General features: G+C 38.6%; 1 protein-coding gene across 3 annotated transcripts in view; it reads right to left on the reverse strand.

The window, feature by feature from the left end:
* Positions 1-190: 190 nt before the first annotated feature.
* Positions 191-22886, reverse strand: part of igsf9bb (immunoglobulin superfamily, member 9Bb) — a 99190-nt gene continuing 76494 nt past the window's right edge. For 2 of the 3 annotated variants that reach the window (XM_032576649.1, XM_032576648.1), the window contains exons 18-20: positions 16257-17897; positions 8361-8488; positions 191-7603 (exon numbers count right to left, since the gene is read on the reverse strand). In XM_032576649.1, the coding sequence (XP_032432540.1) occupies positions 7389-7603; positions 8361-8488; positions 16257-17897 (1984 nt within the window). In that variant the 3' untranslated portion in view covers positions 191-7388. Of the gene's footprint in view, positions 7604-8360; positions 8489-15256; positions 15303-16256; positions 17898-22886 lie in introns of those variants that run through there. The other variant, XM_032576650.1, reaches the window with a different exon arrangement.

Below are 22886 nucleotides of genomic sequence, written 5' to 3' on the forward strand. Positions count from 1 at the left end.
TGTTGGTTTATTAATCTCGCAGTCTGTGAATCCTAGCAGGTGAACGTGTCACAGCAGGTGTGTGATTCTCAGTCGTTCAGCTGTGGAAGAAAATTCTGACTGAAATCAGTCAGAAAATCTGTAAGCTGAATTGCGTCCTGACCGCATAAAAGGTCCAGTGATCTGAGCTAGTGAAATAAATCCAACAGTCTTGTTAGAAAATTTAAACATTTTATTAAATAAAAACCGATGTAATATACACCATTCTGAATATACAACTACAACAAGCATACCAAGACGTTTCAAATACAAAAAACTGCTGAATTCAGTTGCTTTCGCTGTTTAGGGAGGGGTGGGAGGGTGAGCAGGAATCACAGTAGCCATACATTCCTATTAGTGTTTGTGCAAACCAATATAAAAAGCGTCATGAGGATGGACTTTGTAATGGTGGAAAAAATAAAATAAAATAAATGCACAAGGTACACATGTAGGACTTCAGATTTTCATAGAGATATTTTGAGGTACAGAGTTGTCTATGCCTATAATGAAAAAATAATGTTAGTTATGTTTTAAATACAAGTCAACTCATCTTAGGAAGACAGAACAATTAGAAGATATGAGTTTAGTTTGTTCTTCTTCCTCTTGTATTGCATTTTATAATCATAAAAATAAAAAAAACAATCATTTTCTGGATAAATTTAATCTTTTTGTGTTTTTTTTTTTGTAACAAGGCAGTAACAACAAAGATTTGAATCAGAGAACTGATGTTTTTCTCCGGTATCAAAACACCGTTTTCACCACTTGCGGTTCATCTATCTGTGGGCTTCGGAGAAGTTTGGTTTCGCGAGAACTTTCCAACGCGACCCAGAACGAGCCGGGTGACGACGCCGGCACGGAAACTCAAACCTCCTTTGACATGTTTGAAAGCCTCTTCAGGGATTTTTAATGGTTAAAATATCAAAAGTCGAATGTGAACGTTACGCTGAGCACCAAAGACAATGTGTAGATACTATTTGCACCCATCCATGTGGCTGATGTAGAAGCGCTGACCAAAAATAAAAAGTCAATTCAAATCAACGATCTATCAAAGTTAGTTGCTTTAAAAATCTGCCCCTCCAAGAAGTTTGTCTAATTGGATCTTGGAATTCCCTGAAAGGACAGTAGGAGGAAAAAAAACACCAAATAAAAAAAAAAAAAAAAAAAAAAAAAGTCAAAAACCCTAACACCTCTGCCTCGTGTGAGCGCAGCGGGTCGATCGATCGGCCAATCAGCAATCTACAGTACAGTACAGGATTGTGTAGCTACATTTTGTCTGAAGCAAGGACAAAAACATAGAAATAATAAAGCACCACAGATGTTTTTTTGTTTTTTTTTACTTTCGCTTTTTTTTTTAATATATATATATATATATACACAAATATATATATATATATATAGCACCAGTTGTTATAATGAAGTTGATGGTTGTCTCTTTTTTTTTTTTTCTTGGCAATTTACAGCACTGAACTGAGAGCGTGGTGTAGCATCTAGCAGCTGCTGCGGTGCTCCACCTCCACTTTCGAGCAAAAGGCGCAGATATAAACGTTGGCTAACTTGCACATGCTCCTGGGCTGGAACTAAACCGACAGACTTGGATCAATTCAAGTCGGCGTCGAGAAGCGCTGCATCTTTCACTGCAAACACAAACATTACATCGGAAACCTTTGTTAAACGTGGAGCTGTCCCAAAATGCATTTGGATCTCAGTGCTTCTACAGGCGGAGAGCACCAATAGAATGGAAAATAAATCACAATTCATGCCAAGAAATATATATATTTATATATATAAAAAAAAAAGCAAAACAAACTTAAGTTTTTTATGGAAAATCAATGATCAATATGGTAAGATGTTGCCCATAAATAATTAGATATATCTGCTATTCACACGCACTATAAAAACAAATTTACCGTCTATTTTTTTCATGAGGATCTCTTTGTAGACAAAAAGATATACAGTACAGTTCGGTGCACCAATTTCTTCTCTTCTGAACACCTCAGGAGCTTAGATGGACAACATATTTCTCTACTCTGTGTACAGTTCTGCATTGCTACAATACAAAGCAACGTATGAGTACAAAAATAATAGGATATTGACTTTTACATTCTAGAAAACAAGGACCATCCTCTTAATCTAGCTTCCAACGCAAGTGTGGTCTTCTCTCTAGGATAATAAATTGATATTAAATTCCTAAGCTAATTTCTAGTATTTCATTTTTAAGCACTCACATACAGTAAAGACACTGATATCACACCATGTTACACTGTGTCACTGAAGTAGACCGTACACTACTCAGTTCTCACTCTCAGTTCTGATGTGCATCATGTTTTCCTCTACAAAATATATATTATATATATATATATATATATATATATATATATATATATTATGGTAAGCTCTTTTGAGATATTTACACAGTATTAAATAAATTTTTTTTAGCCTGAATTATAAATCTAAAATGCATTTAGGTATGCTATTGAGCTTGGACATTTTTGATCAATACTCAGATTTCTGTTGCCACAGCGATGAGTGGCAAAGGTCACCAATGTCTGCATCCTGCAAAGACCGATGGGATCAGTCTGAATATGTTTGACGGCTGCGCTTCAGGACAATATGCCAGATCAAACTGGTTAGGCCTTACTGTAAGGTCTGCAGATGTTCAACACGCATTAATTCATCTTTTTTTTTTTTAAATCGCAGCGGCTGTCAAGACGTTTGGGAACACAGAGCCTTTTGTTTAGAACAGGCCGGTCTCTAAACCTTTGATTTCACTTGGCATGTGGCGAAAACAACCATAGCATCAATTAATAATACCCATGTGTTCATGTCTTAATTTTTCTCAATTTATACAAAAGTAATATTTAGTCTTCATGATTTCTAGAGGGATAGCTTTTTGAAGTGTGGCTCTTTTAAGTAGTAATTAGTACTCCAGCTCAAATCTACCAACTGTTCTCACATCATATTAAAACCTTTATTGGTTAAACTGCAGACGTTTTCACTGCCGATCGTCAGATTTCATGTCATTTACTGTCTCCCTTCCGGCTTCTTCTTTAGCAGCATTACAGCTGAGACTACAGAAAAGCGGTTGGATTATTTCGGTTTGTCATTTTCTTTCACTCCTAAGCTGTGTTGTTCCATCAGGACGAACACAGACTACAGCTTTAAAGTCAACCAACTGACAACGTCACGAGACACCCAATGCGGATGCAATTCTACACATTTATATGATTCTCGTGATTATACAAAAACAACAGAGAATCACTCGGAGACAGATTCATCTCCTTTGTTTTCATTCTAATAGGAAGAAGAATGAAAAACGTCCCTCCTTGCTATTTAATTTGATGAATCGTAACTGCAGTTACTGTAGCTGCCACTTTATGTCCAGCTTTCGTTATTCAGTTAAAATCTAACTTGGTATTAAGAGATAAATAATTGGATCCATAATCCTGCCATCCAGGACAAACAAAACCTCAAAACTACTACTCCAAAAACAAGTTCTGATGCAACTTGCCCTTCAGACAGGATTTTAAAAGAACTTCGCTGTGTAAATATCAAACACGTACAAACAGTGTATACATATATGTTTGCTGCTAATGCAGGCTATGTGAAATTTGTATAGATTTTAACTAGTCTGGTTTTCATTATTTTTGAGGACAGTTTTACTTTATCTAATATGCCACAATTAAACTGTCATACTGTAAAATATAACTACACCTCAGTTAGGAAATTCATATGCATCACTCACGTATCCGCTTTGACTGCTGCAGGTTTTCAAAAGTGTCTGCAAATCCCACCACCGGATTCACAACGCCGCTCTCCCAAAAGGAGTCAATGGTGACACTCAATCAAAACAAAAGGGATTCTGAGAAACCCTATTTTTCTTTTAACAGCAATACATTATTTTTTATTATGGCGGCAGCATCAGTTTTACTGGTTTCAACTCTCCTTCCAGACATTTTTGGAGGGAGAGCTCCTTCCCGATGGGATTTTGAATCCAATCAAGACTTCCAACATCCTCTTACTTCCCCTCCAGAACTAGAAAACTACAGTTCCAGACATGGGGGTTTGTCCTCTTTTTTTTTTTTGGAAGGATCTGTCAGCTTCTCTTGTAGCACCTATAGCTGATTGAAGAGCCCCTGTTTGACACCACTGCTGAAGCACCTGTGATCAATCACCGTCACATCAGAATGTGAAAACAGTGTTGTGTTTGAGCTAGACCTTAGAATACCTCAGAACGCAAAAGGATATTGCCAACGATTAGCCGTTGCTGCTTGATCTCTGTTGACAATAATAGTAATGTTGTAGCAAGATTGAGGATTTACATTTGTTAAAACAATTCTAAGTGATTTCCACACTAGATAACATCTGTGCAGGCACATTTCCATCTTAACCCAAAACACAAGAGCAATAGAGCGATTCATTAAATCAAGACATTGTAAGCATTTACGTCTGTTCATTTTGATCATTATGCCTTATAGCAAATGAAAACCAAAAGTTTAGTAAAACAGAATTGATGTGTTGCATAATATTAACAGAATGGACATTTTTAATGCAGAAATTTGGCCCCGTTTAAAAGTTTGTTCATATACTGTGCATTACATGTAGTGGGTAACTGGATGGATCTCCTAATGTGTGAATTTCTACATCAATACAGTGCATCAGCCTCTGACTCCTGATTCCATAACATCAAACATTGAGGAAGCATTCTGCTCTCTACAGCTCTCAGCAATACACCAATGAACTTCAGGGGTCTACCCATCTTTGGAGGGGACGTACTGATCTGACTTTCCACTGTTTAGTGTCCCCAACAAAACCAGTTTGTGACAGCTGTTGTATGCCACTGCTCTGTGATCATCAGCTGCACTTCCTGGATATAATCAGCTCCATGCTGTCGATCTTTAACAATCACAGCTTATTTTCCTCTGCCGGGATTTACAGAACTGTGTAGCAGCTCTTGAAGATTCTCCCCGGTCCAGAGTCTGGTTTAGAACAACACCATTTTGTCATTTTTGTTAAATTCAATATATTTGGGTTTTCATTTGCTTTAAGCCATAATTATTTCAACTAATAGAAATATATCACTCTTTGTGAAACCAGGACATTCTAATTTATTTAGACATGACCTGCACGTGTGTTTCTTGTTTGATCATCTGCTTTGCAGAGGCTTCGCACTAACAGTTATATTGTTAGTTTGATGAAAATTTAAATGAACTTTTGTATTATTTTTTCACTACACATTTTTTTTTAGATTTTCCCGATTAACCCATGGTTAGCACGCCCGTCTGCATGTACTGTGGAAATACCTTAACCAGTTCAAATAAATGAAAACGATAAAGATATGACAAACGTCTGAAGGCTTTGTAGGACCAGCAGCTTAAGATCACACAAAAAAAAATCTAATAAAATGCATATCCGACACGAGACATTTTCACAGCAAATATCCCCATGAGATTTTAAAGTACTTGCACAAATCAAAGAAACTGAGCACCGTTGGAAAAAAAAGAGACAATGTCGGGCTAATTGTTGCTGCGCATGTCCACTGTTTGTGATTTAGAGTGCCATGTAGCAGCAGAATGTGCAGAGTAGGATGCAGTTGATACAGTTATGGCACCTTGTTGTAAATGGAAAGTCCTTTTTGAGTGTCCTCATTCTCATGGAGTCTTAAACAAAACGCAGATAGAGATAAGCAATCGAGCGCTGCTAATGCCAGTGGAAAATGCAGCTAAACACACCTGTTGGCTCACTTTGTTTTACCTTAAATGAGTTCTGCTTTTCTCTGAACACAGATCGACTCGCATAAGAAGAAAATTAAAAAAAATAAATAATGGAGCACAATTTAAAAAAAACGCTAGTAAGTAAAACAGGCAAAAAGGTATTTCTCAGGCCAGAGAAAACAGTGTGTTCTCTATGTTTACACTGATATACCAAGGTACAAAATCCTATCCTGCATTGTCTACTGAAATTTTAAATAAAACTTTTGGCAAAGAGTTTCTCAACAGAATTTGGAGCCCTCAGTGGCGCAAGAAAAGGAAAAATCAAACGTAATGGAACTGATAAGAATTTGCTCCAGTGCAAACAGCTGTCCGACAAAAGTTGCACTTGTTTAAGCAGAAGCTCTTGTAAACGGAGCATGTATACAACTTCCTGCTAAACGTAACGATTTCTATCGTGATGGTTGAAAATGCCATGTCTCAACTGATTTGCCTTTTGAATGCATCCCAGTGGACTGGATTATAACAAATAAAGAGTGTAGTTTAGAGCTAGGAAATAAGTTAAAGGTTTTTTGTATTTTTTTTTCCGTTTCTTTGACATTCCGTAAAACAAGTAATTTCTTGTCCTGATTATTTACAGCAGAGCAGAAAAGCTGAGAATGTCAGCTTCTGGTTAGCTTCGGCATTTTCTGACGTAGATTAGCTGAACAGGAAATATATGGCCCCTTTAAAAACAGAGGAAAGGTACATTTTCAGCATTGCAATAGTGAAGAAAGAGTGTTTCTTATTTAGACAGGAGAAGTCAAAGAGCTGAGCTGGATTGTGGTTGTGTGGTCTCGTGTGCTCTGAGGTAAAGTTGGTAGGAAGTAAGAACATCCTTATATGTGAGGCAGAGAATTGATTGGAAGGACCTGTAAACGGACAGAGAAGGAGGGAGACTGGAGTCAGTGGGAAACAGACCCAGCTCAGCTTAGCATGAATCATTTAGACTCTCCAATGGATAAAGGAATAAAGGGGACTCTGGAACAACTTTGGGGAAAACAGTGTTAAGAGCTAAAGTCCCGCCACTTGTTTGTAAAATTTTGACTTTTGCACTGGAGTAAATGTTCAATTGGAATCTCAAAATCAGTAAAGTTACTTTCAGAAGGATGTACTAACTGATTTAAAATGATGCAGAACATGTTTGTGCCTCGGCGCGTCCTTAGCAGTACAGTTTTTAACGAATTGTCCAGACTTTTTTCCACAGGAACTATCTTACAGCTACAACTCCAATCTGGGAGATCACTCTAGATTCTCTTCCATATACTCTTAGTTAAAGTAAACTGAGACAAACTGATTTGTACTAGAATATAATTTTTCTTTTTTTTTTAACTAGAAAATGTTTAAATTTAGAAGTCTTTGTTCAGTTTATATCCTAGAGTATTCTAGGTTATTGTCAACAGCAAGCCAATGATAAATGCAAATTCAATAAAACAAGTGTGAACCTACAGATTGCACTAAATCTGTACTCTGACATGTACTGTTGTCTCCATTTTGTAGATAATGGAAATAGACATTCCACTGACTTTGCTGTCTTGTCTAGCTGGAACGCAGCTACTGCAGTGTATTGATGGAATGGTAATGGGAGCCTGTCCCTGGTTGTGATCTCATCCCCGGGGCCTTTCAGAGGAAGGTGGCATGGTCTAGGTCCATGTTGTCCATGCTTGCTAAAATGGCCTTCTGGTCCTCCCTTGGTGGACGGCGGTACAGCAGAGCAGAAAAGCGAGCATACGGATCATGAAGAATGGGCCGTTTCTTCTTCTTGCAGAGGTAGAGCGCTTCTTCGGGCTGGAGTACCTGAGAGGTGTAGGCCTGCTGGGTCTGAGAGGTGGAGACACCTGGTGGAAGAAAATTGCCAGCTGCACTTATGATGATTGCAAAAGGAGTGATGTTGAGACCTTCTCCCCCTAATGCAAACGTTTAGATTTGTACCTTGTCATAATTATGAAGATATTTCAACCAAGACTTTCAGAATTTTCACCTGTAATTAAAACATGAAACATCTGTTTTGACTATGATACTCTGTACATTTTAGAAGATATATCTCCTCACTTGTAAATCCATTTGTGTCTGTAGAGTCATGCGACTCTAAACAGGCGCTATGACAAAAATTGCGATACCTGTTCCGGTTCAGTGACGACGATGTCAACGGTTTCAGCAGCTGAATATCAAAACGGAAGAACATCCTGAACATTGTTGAAGATACAGTTCAAGCTGCAGTCAGGAGTTCAAAGAAAACTGTGGACTTAGCCTGAAAATTTGAACAAGTGCACCTTACAGGTCCCTCTCCCTTGCTTCTTGCTGCATTAGCGCAATCCTGCCAGAGCTCCTACCAAGAATGTAACTGGATTTAGTTGTTTTTGCTAAATCACAGTTGGAATCTGTTGCTCTGGTACAATCTATGAGGGTAACTAAATGTTTTGGTTAAATTCCAGTCTGATTAGATTTTAGGTTATTTTCTTCATTCTCTTTTCTTACCTGGTCTACCTTGTGTCTAGTTGCTAGACTTTGGTTCTACTAGGTTGTCTTGTATTTGTAACCCAGGCTCTTGTTCGTCCTTAGTTACCCCTATTGGGTGTGGAAAACTGTCCATACCTGCTTTCTTTCTGGTCTTTGAGTTGTTGTTGTTCATCGTCATCTTCTTGGCCTTTCTAACACGCTGGTATCTCAGTGCATCACTCCTCTCAAACCCCAAATGGGCTCTCGACGCACCTCGACGTTTTCTAAATGAAAGGAAGAGAGAAAGGGAAAACTCGGGTAACTCTGGGCCGATCGTGGTCAGCACACTGTGTTTGTGCATCGAGAAGAGCACAAACCCCCCCGCACCCCAAAATCAGCACTATTTCATGGACTAAAAATGATACAACTCATTAATTAACCTGAAAAACTTTACCCTGACATCCAGCAGAATATGAGCTTTATTATCACTATCACAATGTTCGAAGTCATTTGGAATAAAACAAATACATTTAGCTTAATTATAAAACGTCTGGTTAAAATTTGAATTTACATGAATTCGATGCATCTTGAAAAAATATTTTCAGTGAACGATGGAATCCATATTTTACATATATACTGATAAAACCTACATCTTGAATATTAGACCCCCCCAGTTTAACACCTACAGTACAGATTAGATCACTGAGTCACGTTTCATAGAGGATACATCATACGACATTTAAACAGGTCTCGAACTGTTGGTTTCAGAGCAAAATGGTTCAACAAGATTTTCAATAATGAGGCATTTTAAATACAAAAACACTTTTTTAGTTGGATATTTACTGTACAAATGACGTAACGGCTTTCTGAAAACAACAGTTGCATAGACTATTAGAGTATATTTGGCAGCTTGTCACCAACTCCCTCCTGTTTATGGAGGCACATAGAGTTTGGCAGCCCACAGATTTCTGCCACAAACACACAGAAAACAATTAGCATTGCAAAGAGGCCATCTTCCCACCGTGGCTGCAGAGAGAAACCAAATGCTGTTAGTAGAGGGGGAGAATCACAGCTGAGCGACAAAGCATCATCAATATGTGTTCATAGACATGGATACTGTCTACAATGGGCTTCACCATGCTGACAGGGGGAGAGATGGCGGGAGGGGAAAATGACTACTCAGGAACAGTCACATAATGAAAAATAAGCCAAAGAAAAGCGAAGCACCAGGACAACAAATGTAACAAGATTTTTTTTTTTTCTTTCCCATATAATTGTTTTGTTTTTGAAACGGAGAAGCAATATTTAGCAATGGCATGCATGGCAGTTTGCACATGGAACATGACTTTAAAGGGGAATACATTCAAAAGCACTTCATTGGGCACTTCAGTCTATTTTTAGGGTGTCGTTGACCCCTTGAGTGCCTGACTTCTGCAAAGTATTTGTTCCTTAGAATAAAATCAAGTAGGTGAGTATCTATGTCAGGACACAGAGAAATCTGTTCTGCAGTCCAAACTTACGGCTATTAAAATTAATGCACGGTTGCTTTACGCAGAGTATTACATCCCTGTGTCCACCAGCAATATGTCTCGGTTTATAGTGGGGCTGCAGGCTGATCTAGACTTCTGTTGCTTCACAGCTTTTCGGGACCTGGGAAGAATCTACTGCATTTTCTACATAATATATAAAAAAAACTTCCTAAGCATAGTAGTTGAGATTTAGAAATGTGCTTCATCACTGCCAAAAACAAGCAACGCCCTTTCTGCTTTGCTGTTGAAAAATGTTAAAAAAAAAAAAAAGAAAGAAAATACACTTACATGACGTACATTCAGCTGAAGAGACTCGTAGCCAAAGGTGACACAGATGCAACAATCTATGCCTAGGTCATCTATGTTTATGTAGTGTTTTAACAGTAAACATGAATATGTATCTCATAAGTTCAATTTACATTAAAAATATTGTATTAATCCCAAAGGGAAATTAAATTAAATTAAAATTTTAATGTTAAAAATGAGAAATGAGAAAGTTCTCCAGGGTTTTACAACAATGCTTGACTCTCTTTGTCAAACATTGTACATTTTGCGGAGGTCTACAGTGCAGAGAAACTACAAACGCCACTGTATCATTATGTCTGGAACCAGATGTCTGAATTCCAGCAGTCTAACATGGAAGTCCTATTTTCAACACCTGCCTGCACATGTGATCTGTGATCAGAAATTGTAAGCAGGTAAGAGAGTGTTACACGAGTCGTTTCACCAGCTGTTGATATCGGAAGACATACTCCTTCAAATACAGTTTATTAAATGATTACAAAGGCTTTATACATCAAAGGGGCAATATTATGTATTTTCCAGGCATATAGTTCTGTTTAAAATCAAGTAACTATGTTACCTTCAGTTGTTATAAAAAATGCTCTATATATACATATACAACAAATATGACTTAAGAGAAATGTGGCGTCACAATTTAACACCTTGAAATTGGGCCTCTGTCTCTTTAAAAACTTCTGTTTATTCTGAAACTCCGCCCTCAGAAGTCATCACAACATCATTCCTCCATTTACCCTTTAAGAGCATTTCTACCAGCATTTCACTGAGAAGTAGCTCGCATAATGAGCTCAACAGGTGCACAGTTCCACCAGGTGTTTCCTAATTGCTGCTGGCTAGTCTGAAGGAGCTGAGTGGGAGAATCACAGAGGAGGGCTGCACTGTGAGTGGGAAGCTCAGAAGTTTGGAAACTGTGACTCTGAGGAGGAGCTGTGCCTCGATGGTGGAGTTCGGTCCAACCAGGCGTTTTGCACAGCTGAATGGTTGCCACAGGAGATTAAAGGATTTCTCAAACGTGCGTGAAAGAATCAAGGCAAATCTCCATGTATGTTTTTGATGAGAGAATGACATCATATGATGATGTAAAGCTAAAAAAGTTGAGTTTACATCATACTGTCCCTTTTGTCTTTTGGCAGTAGGGGGATCTGTTATGTTGACACCTCTGCTGTCCAACAGAGGTGAGCTCAGTGTTCTTATATTACCAGGTGGATGGAACAGCATATTGGGTTTTACGATGACTTTTCTGATGCCACTTAATTAGTGTGACTGCAGGAAAAATGCAATCCAATTAGATGTATTGTGCAAATAAATCATTATTATTGTTATTACTACAATTTTTATATGTACTACACCCATTTTCTTTTCCACTGAGTCATGAAAATGGTTCAAACCTGAAAACTGCTGACCCATATTGATGACCTGTATGTCTTTAATTGCTCACTTGTTGTCCTTCTCAAAAACTGATGAATCAACAATTTAGTACTACTTAAAAGAAATCAATTGACAGTGAATAGGCTGATTCAGCAATTTCCCCTTAGTTTGTGCAGAAACTATTCTGTGCCATCATCTATTGGATACTAACGATTACGTTTAATATCTTTGGAATAAAGAATGTGATAAACTAGTATAGGTTGTTTGGCCTTCACAATGATAAGGCTAGTGCTCAATAACACCTTAAAACCTTGATGAATGTAGGACCTTGATTGAGTTTGAAGGTTCATTTTAATGTGCTCAAGTCTATATGGCAGGCAATTCCACCTCCTGTTCCACTATGTCTTTATAGGAACCTTAATCTAAAGCCCCTTCCAAATCATCCTTTCGTTTCCTCATTGCTTAGCACTAAAAATGAGGTACTGGCACAGAACAAAGGGCTAAAGTTAATTCACCAACATTAACTCTCCCTCTTATCCATCTTGAGAAGAAGTCAGAAACTGCAACCACTATGTACTGTATAAGGGTGATATGGGTCTGCAGAACAAATCTGAATTAGAAGAATCAAAATTATTTTATTATCATTGTGCAAGAAAGCCCAACGAGATTTTAAAAATAGCAAAATGTGATGCGGCGATATGACAAGGTTCAGCATTCACACTAGCCCTGTTTATTCCACTTTAATCAAACTTTAGTTCACTTGCCTAGAAATCTAAATGTGCGATCAAACTTGGAGGCGGATCAAAAAAGTGAACTCTGGTTCGCCTGCAAACCCAGATATCAGTTTGGTTGAAGTGAACTCTGGTGCAGTTCGAATGCATATGTGAATGCCAAGTGGCTCAGAGACCAATTCAGAGTCACGAAACGGACTTTAGCGCAAGGTGTTCGGGGTAAATACACAACTAAAACGAACATGTCTAGCACTTGTGGGAGTACTGGTTCGTGGTCTTTACCAAAGACAAAAGAGAAATCCTGCAAAAGCTAAAATCTGACACTGCTGTCTTGGAGTTCCCAGAAGAAAATCTAACAAGTCACAGACTGTACCCCTTTCATTCTCCAACCACATGGTCTGAAAACAGCATGCATTTTGTAGCAAAGCAAGGTTCAAGGCAAATCATCTTTTATGATAGCAAAAGTCAACAGGATTTCAAATACCAGTTTGTGGTGGCATGTTTGTTTTTATTTCATCTTATTTTTTATTTCACTCGCTCAATAAATATGAAAAGTTCATGTGTTTGTTGCTGAACTACTATCTGAAAGAATCTTAAGTCACAACAAACAGTCAGTTTTATTTGGGGGTAGCTCAAACAGGCAGGCAAACTCTACCTGCAAGGCTTGGGTAACAATTTACTCAGTGTCTGCAAATAAACGTGACACAGTCAAACAATGATTGATTCCATCCTGATAAAAAATGTTCAGTGAAGTAAATGGTAGACTAATGGGTTAAAGGAAACAAGACAAAATGAGGTACACATTCAACTCCCGTATAGTTCTTGACATGCAGTTCTTGTGGGGGCGGGGGGTTTGTTTTATTTATTTTTTTGCTGGGTGCTGACCATGCAGTTTGTAGCAAAGCAATGTCAAGACCACAGCGGTTACGAGTGCAATGTGTTTTGACGGGAAAGTTTAGGAAAACATATTAGCCTATTTCCTTGCCACATAGGTCAGGTCTGAAGTCAGCGCTCAAATTCACAACCCAGGTTTCTAGGCAGCTAGTCACTGCACAGAAAAAACAAGGGTGTGGCTTGTTGACTTTTTACTTGGTGGAACTGAGTTGTTGCTGTGGAAACAGGAGGCTATTCATAGACATTACCACTAAGGAAATACTGTATCTGTAACATTTTAACTATTGGCTCAATGTTATTTTTTATAATTACATATAAATGTGAAGCCTTAAACCCCCCACCTATATCTATAAACCACAACATACAACTGCAGTGCCTTGCAAAAATATTCATACCTCTTGAACTCTTCCATACATTACCACCATAAACTTGAATGTATTTTATTAGGCATGTACATACAGTAGCAATTAAAGTAAAAGATAGTAAGAGGAAAGAAAATCATAAAATACAAGCAATAATTTTAAAAGTGTGATAAGTGTATTAATTATCCTCCTCATTCTAATAGTGTTCAATAAAATCCAGAGCAACCAATTATCTTCAAAAGTCACATCATTATTCTCAGTATAAATTTGGGTGTTCTATGCAGGCTTCATATGTTTACGAAAACATTAGTCAACAAACGGCATCATGAAGACCAAGGAGCAGCAGGCAGGTCGGAGAAGAAGATGTGGAGAGGCTCAAACCAGAGTTCTAAAAGAATATTAAAAATGGAAAAAGTATGTCATAACTTGAAACATACAAAGACTTGGCTGTCCATTTCAACTGACAGGCCAGGCAAGGACATCATCAATCAGAAAAGCAGCCAAGAAGCCCTTGGTAACCCCGAAGGAGTTAAGGGAATCCACAAGTTGTTTAGGAGATTCTGTTCTGTGTGGTCATGATGGCCACACATCTGGCCTTTATGTAGAAGTAGCAAGAAGAAAGTCTTTGTAGAAAGATAACCACAATAATTCTTGTTTGACATTTGCTATAAGCCATGTGAGAGACAGTAAACACATGGAAGAAGGTGCTGTGGTCAGCTGTACCCAACGCTGAACTTTCTGGACTATGTGCAAATATGTGTATACAATGCACATCACCCAGAACACACCCTTTCCTTTCCTTTACTACCGTAAAACACAGTAGTGGCAGCATTATATGGGAATGTTTTTTCTTCAACAGCAACAAAGAAGTCAGAGATGGTGGAAAGATAGATGTAGCCGACTAGACAATCATGAAAGAAAACTGATTATAGTAGGACAACTCTAAACATAGATCCCGAGCTACAGTGTGATAGTTTAGATCAAAGCTTGTGTTTTAGGTCAAAGTTCAGACCTTAATCTATTTGATAATCCCAGGCAAGACTTGAATTTTAAAATTCACGGACAATTATTATTCAATCTGCATGAGCATGAGCTACTTAATGAAGAAGGGTAGACAAAGATCTAAGCTGATAAAGTCTTTACTCCAAAGCCTTGGAGCAAAAATATGATTCTACAAAGGATTGACTAACAGGGGGCTGAATACACATGCATTCTATAATTAAGGGTAGGTTTTTTAAAAATCAACACTATATATATCATTTTCCTTCCTTCAAGCTAAAGGTTATGTATAGTTTTGCAAGACACCGTTTCTCAAAAGGTGTGAAGTAAATTCACATTTAAGAATAAGGTTGGACATCCTGAACATACCAGCCATTCACTTGCTCTATGATTATATTACCAAGAATGTTTATGATAACATAGCTTAGTCTTTATCTGGATTCAAACTCCATAAAAAGTGAACCTGGTACACGTATGAATGAGCATCCTGTGATGATGTTTTTACCTAGGGTGCATTTTTCTTTGATAAAGTTTTTATTGGACAGATTGTGTCAATTAAAAATCAACTCAAGCATGTCAAGCAAGTGAGTCCTGTTGCTGAGACCTCTTTGTCCTGATCTCTCAGACAACGGATGGCTTATGCATATCAGTCAGAATGCATAATGTACTTAAGACTGCAGAACGTAAAATGCATAGCCACTTTGACAAAAAGAAGAAAGTAAACAACAGAAAAAAAACTACATGTATTGAGTGACGGAAGGAACAAATCAAACAAAGACTCAAAGCCTTGTATTCCCCTTTAAAGGACGAGGTGATCAAAAAGTCCCACCTGCTAACCCCCCCCTTTCAGACATGGATCCAACCCTTACCTATTGCGGTGTAGAGGACCTGGTCACAACAACGCTGCCCAGATAGCTGAGATCAATCAAAAACAAAGCAGGTAAGACTCCAGGAGTCATTAAGAACCACCACCCTGCCCCTAATTCATAATGATGGAGACATTGCAGTACATGAGAAGCGGACAGGCCCTGTGACACACTTTGCCCAAAAACCTCTCCTTGGTAGTCAGACCTGGGGGTGACCTGGTAACACTTAAAAGTTTGGGGAAAAAGAGTGATAGAAAGGGGAAAGGAAGGTGGGTAGGAAAAATCTGAGAGGTTGGAAGGTAAGGTAGATTTGATCATGCAATCAAAGGCTGAGGATGGGCCGCAGGGCCTGCCAAGATGAACTCTTCTTAAAGCATCCTTCTGCTTAATAAAGGCACTTTGAAAGGCTTTGAACTAAGCATAATGATGGTGTCTCTTCTAGGACATTAATTAGATGAATAATATGGGGTTCCGCCTGTTAAGTGAAAGCAGGGTAATGAATGATATAGATGAAAAAAACTAAGATCTTAAATGATGGCTGACTGTAAGCACTGTAGCTCTTAAATGTGTTAAATGAAATCTATGAATACAATGCATTCCAATCCAACTAATTATTTACCCACATTAGTTTCAAGACTTTTTACGTAGAATAGAATTTTATTTTATTTTTTTGCATTTTCTAGCTGGTCAACTTGGAGACAGTGCCTCACAGATTTAGTGGGTGAATACCTCCAACTTGATGTCTGAGATGAAGAGCTGCATCAGCAGAACTCAAACTACAAACTAACATCCCAGAATGCAAATCTATTGTTATAACAAATAGGTTGCTTTCATTTTCAAATTTTATATACAAAAAAACTCCCCAACTATTAAACCAATGGTCCAATAGGTAGATATAGAACTTCAGTAGCCAAAATGTCAGAGCAACTTCCCACATCAAAGCATTATGGGTTAAGGCAGATGACACAAATGGCATCCCTCTCTGCATGCCTAACAGACCTACCCTGAAGCTGACAACTGGGGTGGAGAGGGCTCAGATGGAAGGATCTCCTCCTCAGTCCTCCTATGAGCTGGCATTTGCCCAAATATGCTGCTGCTTTCCATGGGGGGCGATGGGGACTGGGAAGCTGGGTAACTGGTTGCAGCAGTGGCAAAAGCCATGTGGGAACGGTAGCTGGGGCTTGTTCTCCTGCTACCCTGACCTTGAGCAGGTGATGAGGATGGGGATGATCTCCTTGAAAAGCTGGCTGTGGATGGTGGAAGCAGGGTAATCTCAGACATCCCTGGGGGTATGGGAGGTTGCACAATGCTCGGACGTGGGTGTGGGCGCACTACAATCTCTGGGGAGCCCTCTTGAGAGCTAAGGGGGCTTTGGGTAAGGGGTGAAAGTCGAGAGGGTTGAAGAACCACCTGATGCAAGCCAGAATCCATCCTACGAGTCTGTCTGGGACTAAAACCAGGGGTGGTTTCAAACCATCGTGTATCCAGATTACTGAATTTGCTGGGGACGATATGAGCCATTGGATCAGTATAAGACAAAACTGGCACACCCATACTATGGCCTGAAGGTCTTAGCTGCCCTAAATGTCCCTCTTGCATAGCTAAATGCCTGGCTGGGGAGCCATGAGGCCTGGCCTTGCTGGGAGACTTGCTTTTATGACTCTTTGACATCCTGCCACTTGGGGCCTCAAGTGGCAGGACTGTTGGGTAGGTAGGCATTGGAAGAGAAGAGTGCTGGAAAGAGCTAAGGGGAAGAACATGAGGTGGAGAGGCGTAGGGAGGATCATGGCGAGTATGCAAAAGGTGGTGTGGAGGGAAAATAAATTGAGGCCGCTCCAGACTTGAAAAGGTAAAATCTAGTCCCTGCCAAATCTCTGGTGAATGAGAGGAAGAGGTCAGTGTCAGAGGGAGTGGGAAGCCGGACACAGCGTATTGTGGAAATTCACTCTCTCCGATTTCTTCAGGAATCATGTGGTGTGCAAAAGGACCCTCTGCAAAGTATGGAGGCGAGGACATGACCGACCTCAGAGGGCTGGTATCAGGCATGTAGAAAGGAGGTGGGGGATCGTGATCTGGTCCTAGATAGCCATAGAAAGCTCTATGGTGGAGAGAGCCTCGGATCTGTCCCGTGGCATGGAGCTGACTGCTCTCCATGATGGTCATACCTTCAAAAGGCCTGTGAAAACGAGGACTGTAGGCTGGAGGCTGGAGGTAAGATTCCTGACTGGAGATTGGGGAAATCTGGTGAGGCCGAAGTGGTGCCATAACTGGTGGAAGAGGCCTGGGATCGTCATTCTCTTCATCCGATTGCCGAAATTCTGGGTAAAGGTCTGATTCTTCCACAAAGGGGAAGCCCTCAATACGGCGGGGCTTGACTGACATTGCATCAGTGGGATCGATGACAAATCGTCCATCTGGGCCTCGACTGATAAGTTCAATAGGTGTTGTTGGTTCAGCTTCATGCTTGGACATGTACCTCTTGCTTGTTATTGCTCTTTTGGTCTTCTTGTATAAGGATAACTCTTCTTTCCTTCCTGGACTGGGAGGAGGTTTCCTTCCACGCTGGTCATGACTCTCTTTGGACGATTCTGATGCAGATGCCTTTGAACGTATGCTCTCCGGACTCACCTTTCCTGAAGATGACCTGTGTCAAAAATACAGAAGTAAATATAAGAACATGTATCGGGTCAGAATTCTCCGACTCAGATGGTGATGAAGACGTTTTCACCTGCATTAAAAATAAGCTTATGACATCATTAAACTTTTAGGAAGACAGAAATTTTATTTCTGAATAATGGGTTGGAACTTAAAACAGCAATAGCACAGGTCAGTAACAAACATGGTTGTCCAGGAAAATATGCTTGCTGCATTATAGTTAATTCTAAAGTTATCCTAGCAGAGATTTGGTGTCATTTAACAGCTTCTCTTTCAGGTAGGGTGGTGCACTGAAGGAAGGGATATTACACAATTACAACACATTTAAGAACATCATGCTGAACGTCATTACAAGTAGTTAAGAACAAGTGGTGGACAACAACAAACTGGATTTGATTGAGTCACCAAGTACTGCATGACCCTACATTTTCCAACAGTTTTGAAACAATAGACGGTTTTCACAATAAGACTGGCAAATTTAAATTAATTCAAAGATATAAGTGAGAAAATCTCTCTTTATTTAACAGTATCTTCATATTTCATATGATGCCTTACAACTCCACCCTCATAATTCCAAAAAATGATTTGGTCAGAAGGTGCGATATGTAAAATAGTAAGCATCGCACCAAAATTTAGTGTCTAACTGACACTAAATGTTGGTGTTAGGTAGAAAAATAATTTGCTAAACATAGACAGAAAAGCATAGAAAAACACACAGAACCAAATATATATCACAAAACTACACAAAATATCATAAATTGAAAATATTTATGGTTTTGTTTTGAAACCTAGTGGATCCAGCAACAAGTTACTGTGGCTATCATTACCAATACTGTACCCAGTTGCATGTCATGCACATGTGACTCGTCTTTGGGAAACTAGAGCACCCGATTACAAACTCAGACAGATGAATACATAACCTGCTATCCCAAAAACTTCTTTCTGAAAAATTGTAGCTGAACTTTTTCTTATTATTATTTTTGTGAGGGCAGTTTTCTGTATAACATAAGTAAGAAGGAAACTTGAATTTTCTGATCATTTTATCTTCTTGTGGTGCTGAACATGCAAACAATGACTCCACTATAAAGATCAAAATAAGGATTTACAGTCTGCATACGTCACAATATTGACAATATTTTAACTATACTTCACAATCAGTGTGCAACACAAATCTAAACTCTTGCTTGTATATTTCGAGGTGCTTATCAGAAAATTAAGGACATCAAAATCATAATTTGCTGTTTGCAGTAGAAACATCACTAATATAACAGTTTACAAAAACCACTGAAAGAACCTGAGTGCTTTGAAAATGAAAAGAAAAACACAACCACATCTATCAGTATTTGGAATGGATGAGAAAATGTGGTGAGGGTTTTCAACAAAAAGTGTTTCAAAAAAGGACTTAAGGGACGTTTCCAAACTGAGCTTAAAGCACTGCAATAAACAATAAAAAAGAATAAACATAACTATATATAAATATACAGTACAGACCAAAAGTTTGGACACACAAAATATACAGTCTGTACTGTATATTTTTTATGCATTTGATTATTGCTAGTATATTTTGAAAATTTTAACTTTAACGTCTTCCCATTTGTGAAGAGTTGGAGGGACATAACATTACAAATCTTTTGCTGTGTCTATTGAACAGAAAACACAATCATTTGCTCAGTGTAATAGTGTTGTTCCATATACATCTCTATTACATCTATACAAGCTTTGCCAGCCTTTGTTTTTATTTAAAACTGAAAATATGCAGAAAAAATGACTTTTAGCTTACAGAGTCCCAAAACAAGAACACTGAAGGCTAGAGCTATATCAACCCAAACCACTTTTATTTATGATTTCAATTAGAAGTCAGCATTTATGCTATTGACTATAGTTTTCACCTTTCGACCAAAATTTCACAGTGCTTAGATAGCAGACAACATTGTATTTTTTTTTTGTCTATTCAATTAAAACTTCCTTTCCATTTAGTTTCTGATCTAAACAGCAAGAATATAAGACAAATGGACATTTCCTGCTGCATTTGCATCTTTGGTTCATATGCTGAGAGTTTTTGAAGGTAAAAAAAGATACACATTGTTGAAAAATGTAAAAAGATATTTATGTGTTCATGTAGACGAGGTAGAAAAAATCCCATAATATTCCCAGGTTCACTACTGTTTTTCATAATTTAAACCACAACTACATCTGCCTCACATTGTCCTGATCACATTTCCACTAAGTTTTAAACAAACTAAAGATGTGTTGACTTAATAAAGGGGATGACATTAAAGAAAACACGAGCCACAATTATATTTAACCCAACACTACTTTAGCCATGCTCTTAATGTTTCTTTCTTGAGTTTTAATGTTGTTCATGTCGACACGCTCTCATTTAGTTTACCATGATTTGGCTTCTTAAAGTAGACCACAAAACATAATAAAGACCTTGCAGTTGGAAATAGTTGAGAATTTCAGTTGCTTGACCTCATGTTGTAACTACTTTCTGAGCTGAACACAGCTAGGTACACACAAACCTGAGCCTCCTTCTAATCTCATTATTTGCCTTCTACTCAGTGATTCTGGGCACAAATTACCTTTATTAAATACAGAATATTACCTCCGGTGTCTTTTCTCTTCAGTGCAGTCTTTGCTGTTAAAGCACCATGAACAGATTGAATTCACCACGGTCATGTAGATTGGACCTCCAGCATGTTTACCACACATCACTAAACTTTTGATTTAGCATTGCAGTATGCTGAGAGAAACTTCAGCAGCTCTCAACAATCAAGAAACAGCCAGAAATTGAAAATGAGAATTAACTGCACAATGATGGCTATTGTCTCACTGCCATGTAAAAGGAAGAAGTCCAAAATACTGTCTGAAACCATCTCAGAACTTAAGACCATGACCAGTATTGTTGTTGCCTGGTTGGGACATTTAGCCGGAAGCATGCAGACAGGGCTTTGAGGATCGAAGTGCAAATGGGATTATATAGTGTGCAAGGTCAGGGGGACAACAGTTGGGCACACTCACTGAGGACTGGAAGATTGTGGCTTGTACTGTGCAGTCAACCCGTCCCAGTAGGACTCAAAGCTGGGAAAGAAACTAAGTGGACTCCTGTAAAAGTGGGGAGATTAGACAGTAAAAAGCACAGAAGATATGGGCACTAAAAGGTGGCTTGGTGATGAGAGGCATGAATAAAGAAGAAAGGGAAGAAGAAAAAGTTTTAATTAAGGTGGAAAAGAGAAAACCTGATTAAAGTGCAGCGCGTGTAAAAAGCATAATAAAACTATGATTGCAGAAGAAGAATTTAAAGAGCTACAACCACACTGACTGTTATGGAACAACGACAAAAATCCTCTTTTAAAGGCTTTTCCAACATAAGAATTCAAAACTGCAGAACATTTATTGAGAACAAAGAGAACAACATAAAACATGTTTTATGTTGATTTGAAGTGTAAGCAAAATAACTGAAAGCTCTTTAACCAGCAAATGCTTGAAGAAACAGCAGAGTGGTTTAATGGAAACAATTTACCTTTCAGTAACACTTTACACTTTACCTAAAAGAGTTCACACACACACCCATGCGCACCCTGGTACACTCCTTAATGTCAAAACTTCACAAGTAGCTTTAATGAAAACACATTTATTTGGGGAAAAAATGTCTCAACTGTTATGCTGTGTCATTTATATGCACATTTTAACAGCCCAGGTTCCGGGTTGGTGATTTTGGTTTGGAAAATGTTTGCACTGTGAGGCTCGGTAAATAAATCCTTATGGACACAGCCTGCTGAAGAGTTTGTGTCCAGGGCCTAACATGGACACAAAGCCGCACAGTAAAGACAACGGCGGTCCAGAGTTGTTTTATTGTCCTGTGTTGGATTATTTTGAATGTTGCACAACTTGTAGTGACTTTTAAGCACACTGCTCTTTGTTCATGTTAGTGGCACATTGACAATTACGTACAGATATGACGTTTGTTACCTGACAGGTAGAACGTGATGTCAGAACATCACCTACCTTCCCATCAGTAAGCAGGTTCTGTTTAGTTTTATGTATTTAATCTGAACTTTATTCATTGAACCCAGTCAAATTCATCCTAATACTATTTGGTCCTCCCAGTCCGATCTAAATACGGTAAAATCCAGCTTACTTCCATCCAATCATAATACAATACTGTGAGATTTAAGGGATCAAAAAAAGGGGAAAAAAATGCAATCAGAAAAAAAATTATACACATAAAAAAAAACAAAAAGAAAAAAGAATAGCTGCTTCCACTGAATCTGTCTCTGGTAGCCAGAAACAGATTACACTAAAGATCTTAGAGCTGCATTTAAAAAAATGGGTTTTTACATATTTGTTAAAATAGTCACTTTGTTGAGACAGTGCAGTATGAGACAGATATTCTGTGAAAAAAGATCGAAATTCTCTGCCTTTTCTCAGTGCTCCCAGTGGTAAATGCAGATGTATGTAGCTTAGTGAGACACAACCAATCAGAGCCAGGAGTAGGGTCTTAGCGCTCTCAATCAAGCTCGTGTATGCAAACTCTCCCCCTTGCTCTCTGCTGCACTGCATCTTCTTCCTGATACCAGAGTTTTCCATGAATGCTCAAGCCACTGATGATGGCGGATAAAAGGTTTTCCTCAAACGGTAAGTTGTTCGTTTGCCATCAGCACATAGAGCAGCATGTGCATGAGGTTGATTGACAGCTCTACGACCTTCCTTCTGGCTCTGATTGGTTGTTTTTGACTGAGAGGAGTACATTTCTGCAGATTATAATTGTAGCATTAGGAGGAAGTGGAAGAAGCTGATTTTTTCCAAAGAATATCTGTCTAATACTATACTGTCACAACAAAGTAACAGTTTTAACAAGTATGCAAAAAACATTTTTTATCAAGGTTACATACTCCACCTTTAAAGAGTCACTTGATGGATGTTTTTTATTGAGGTGTATTCTAACTCTGAATGAAAACATTGCAGTTTTTAACAA

This window comes from Xiphophorus hellerii, chromosome 11 (genome assembly GCF_003331165.1).
Source record: "Xiphophorus hellerii strain 12219 chromosome 11, Xiphophorus_hellerii-4.1, whole genome shotgun sequence".
NCBI classification, from domain to species: Eukaryota; Metazoa; Chordata; class Actinopteri; order Cyprinodontiformes; family Poeciliidae; genus Xiphophorus; species Xiphophorus hellerii.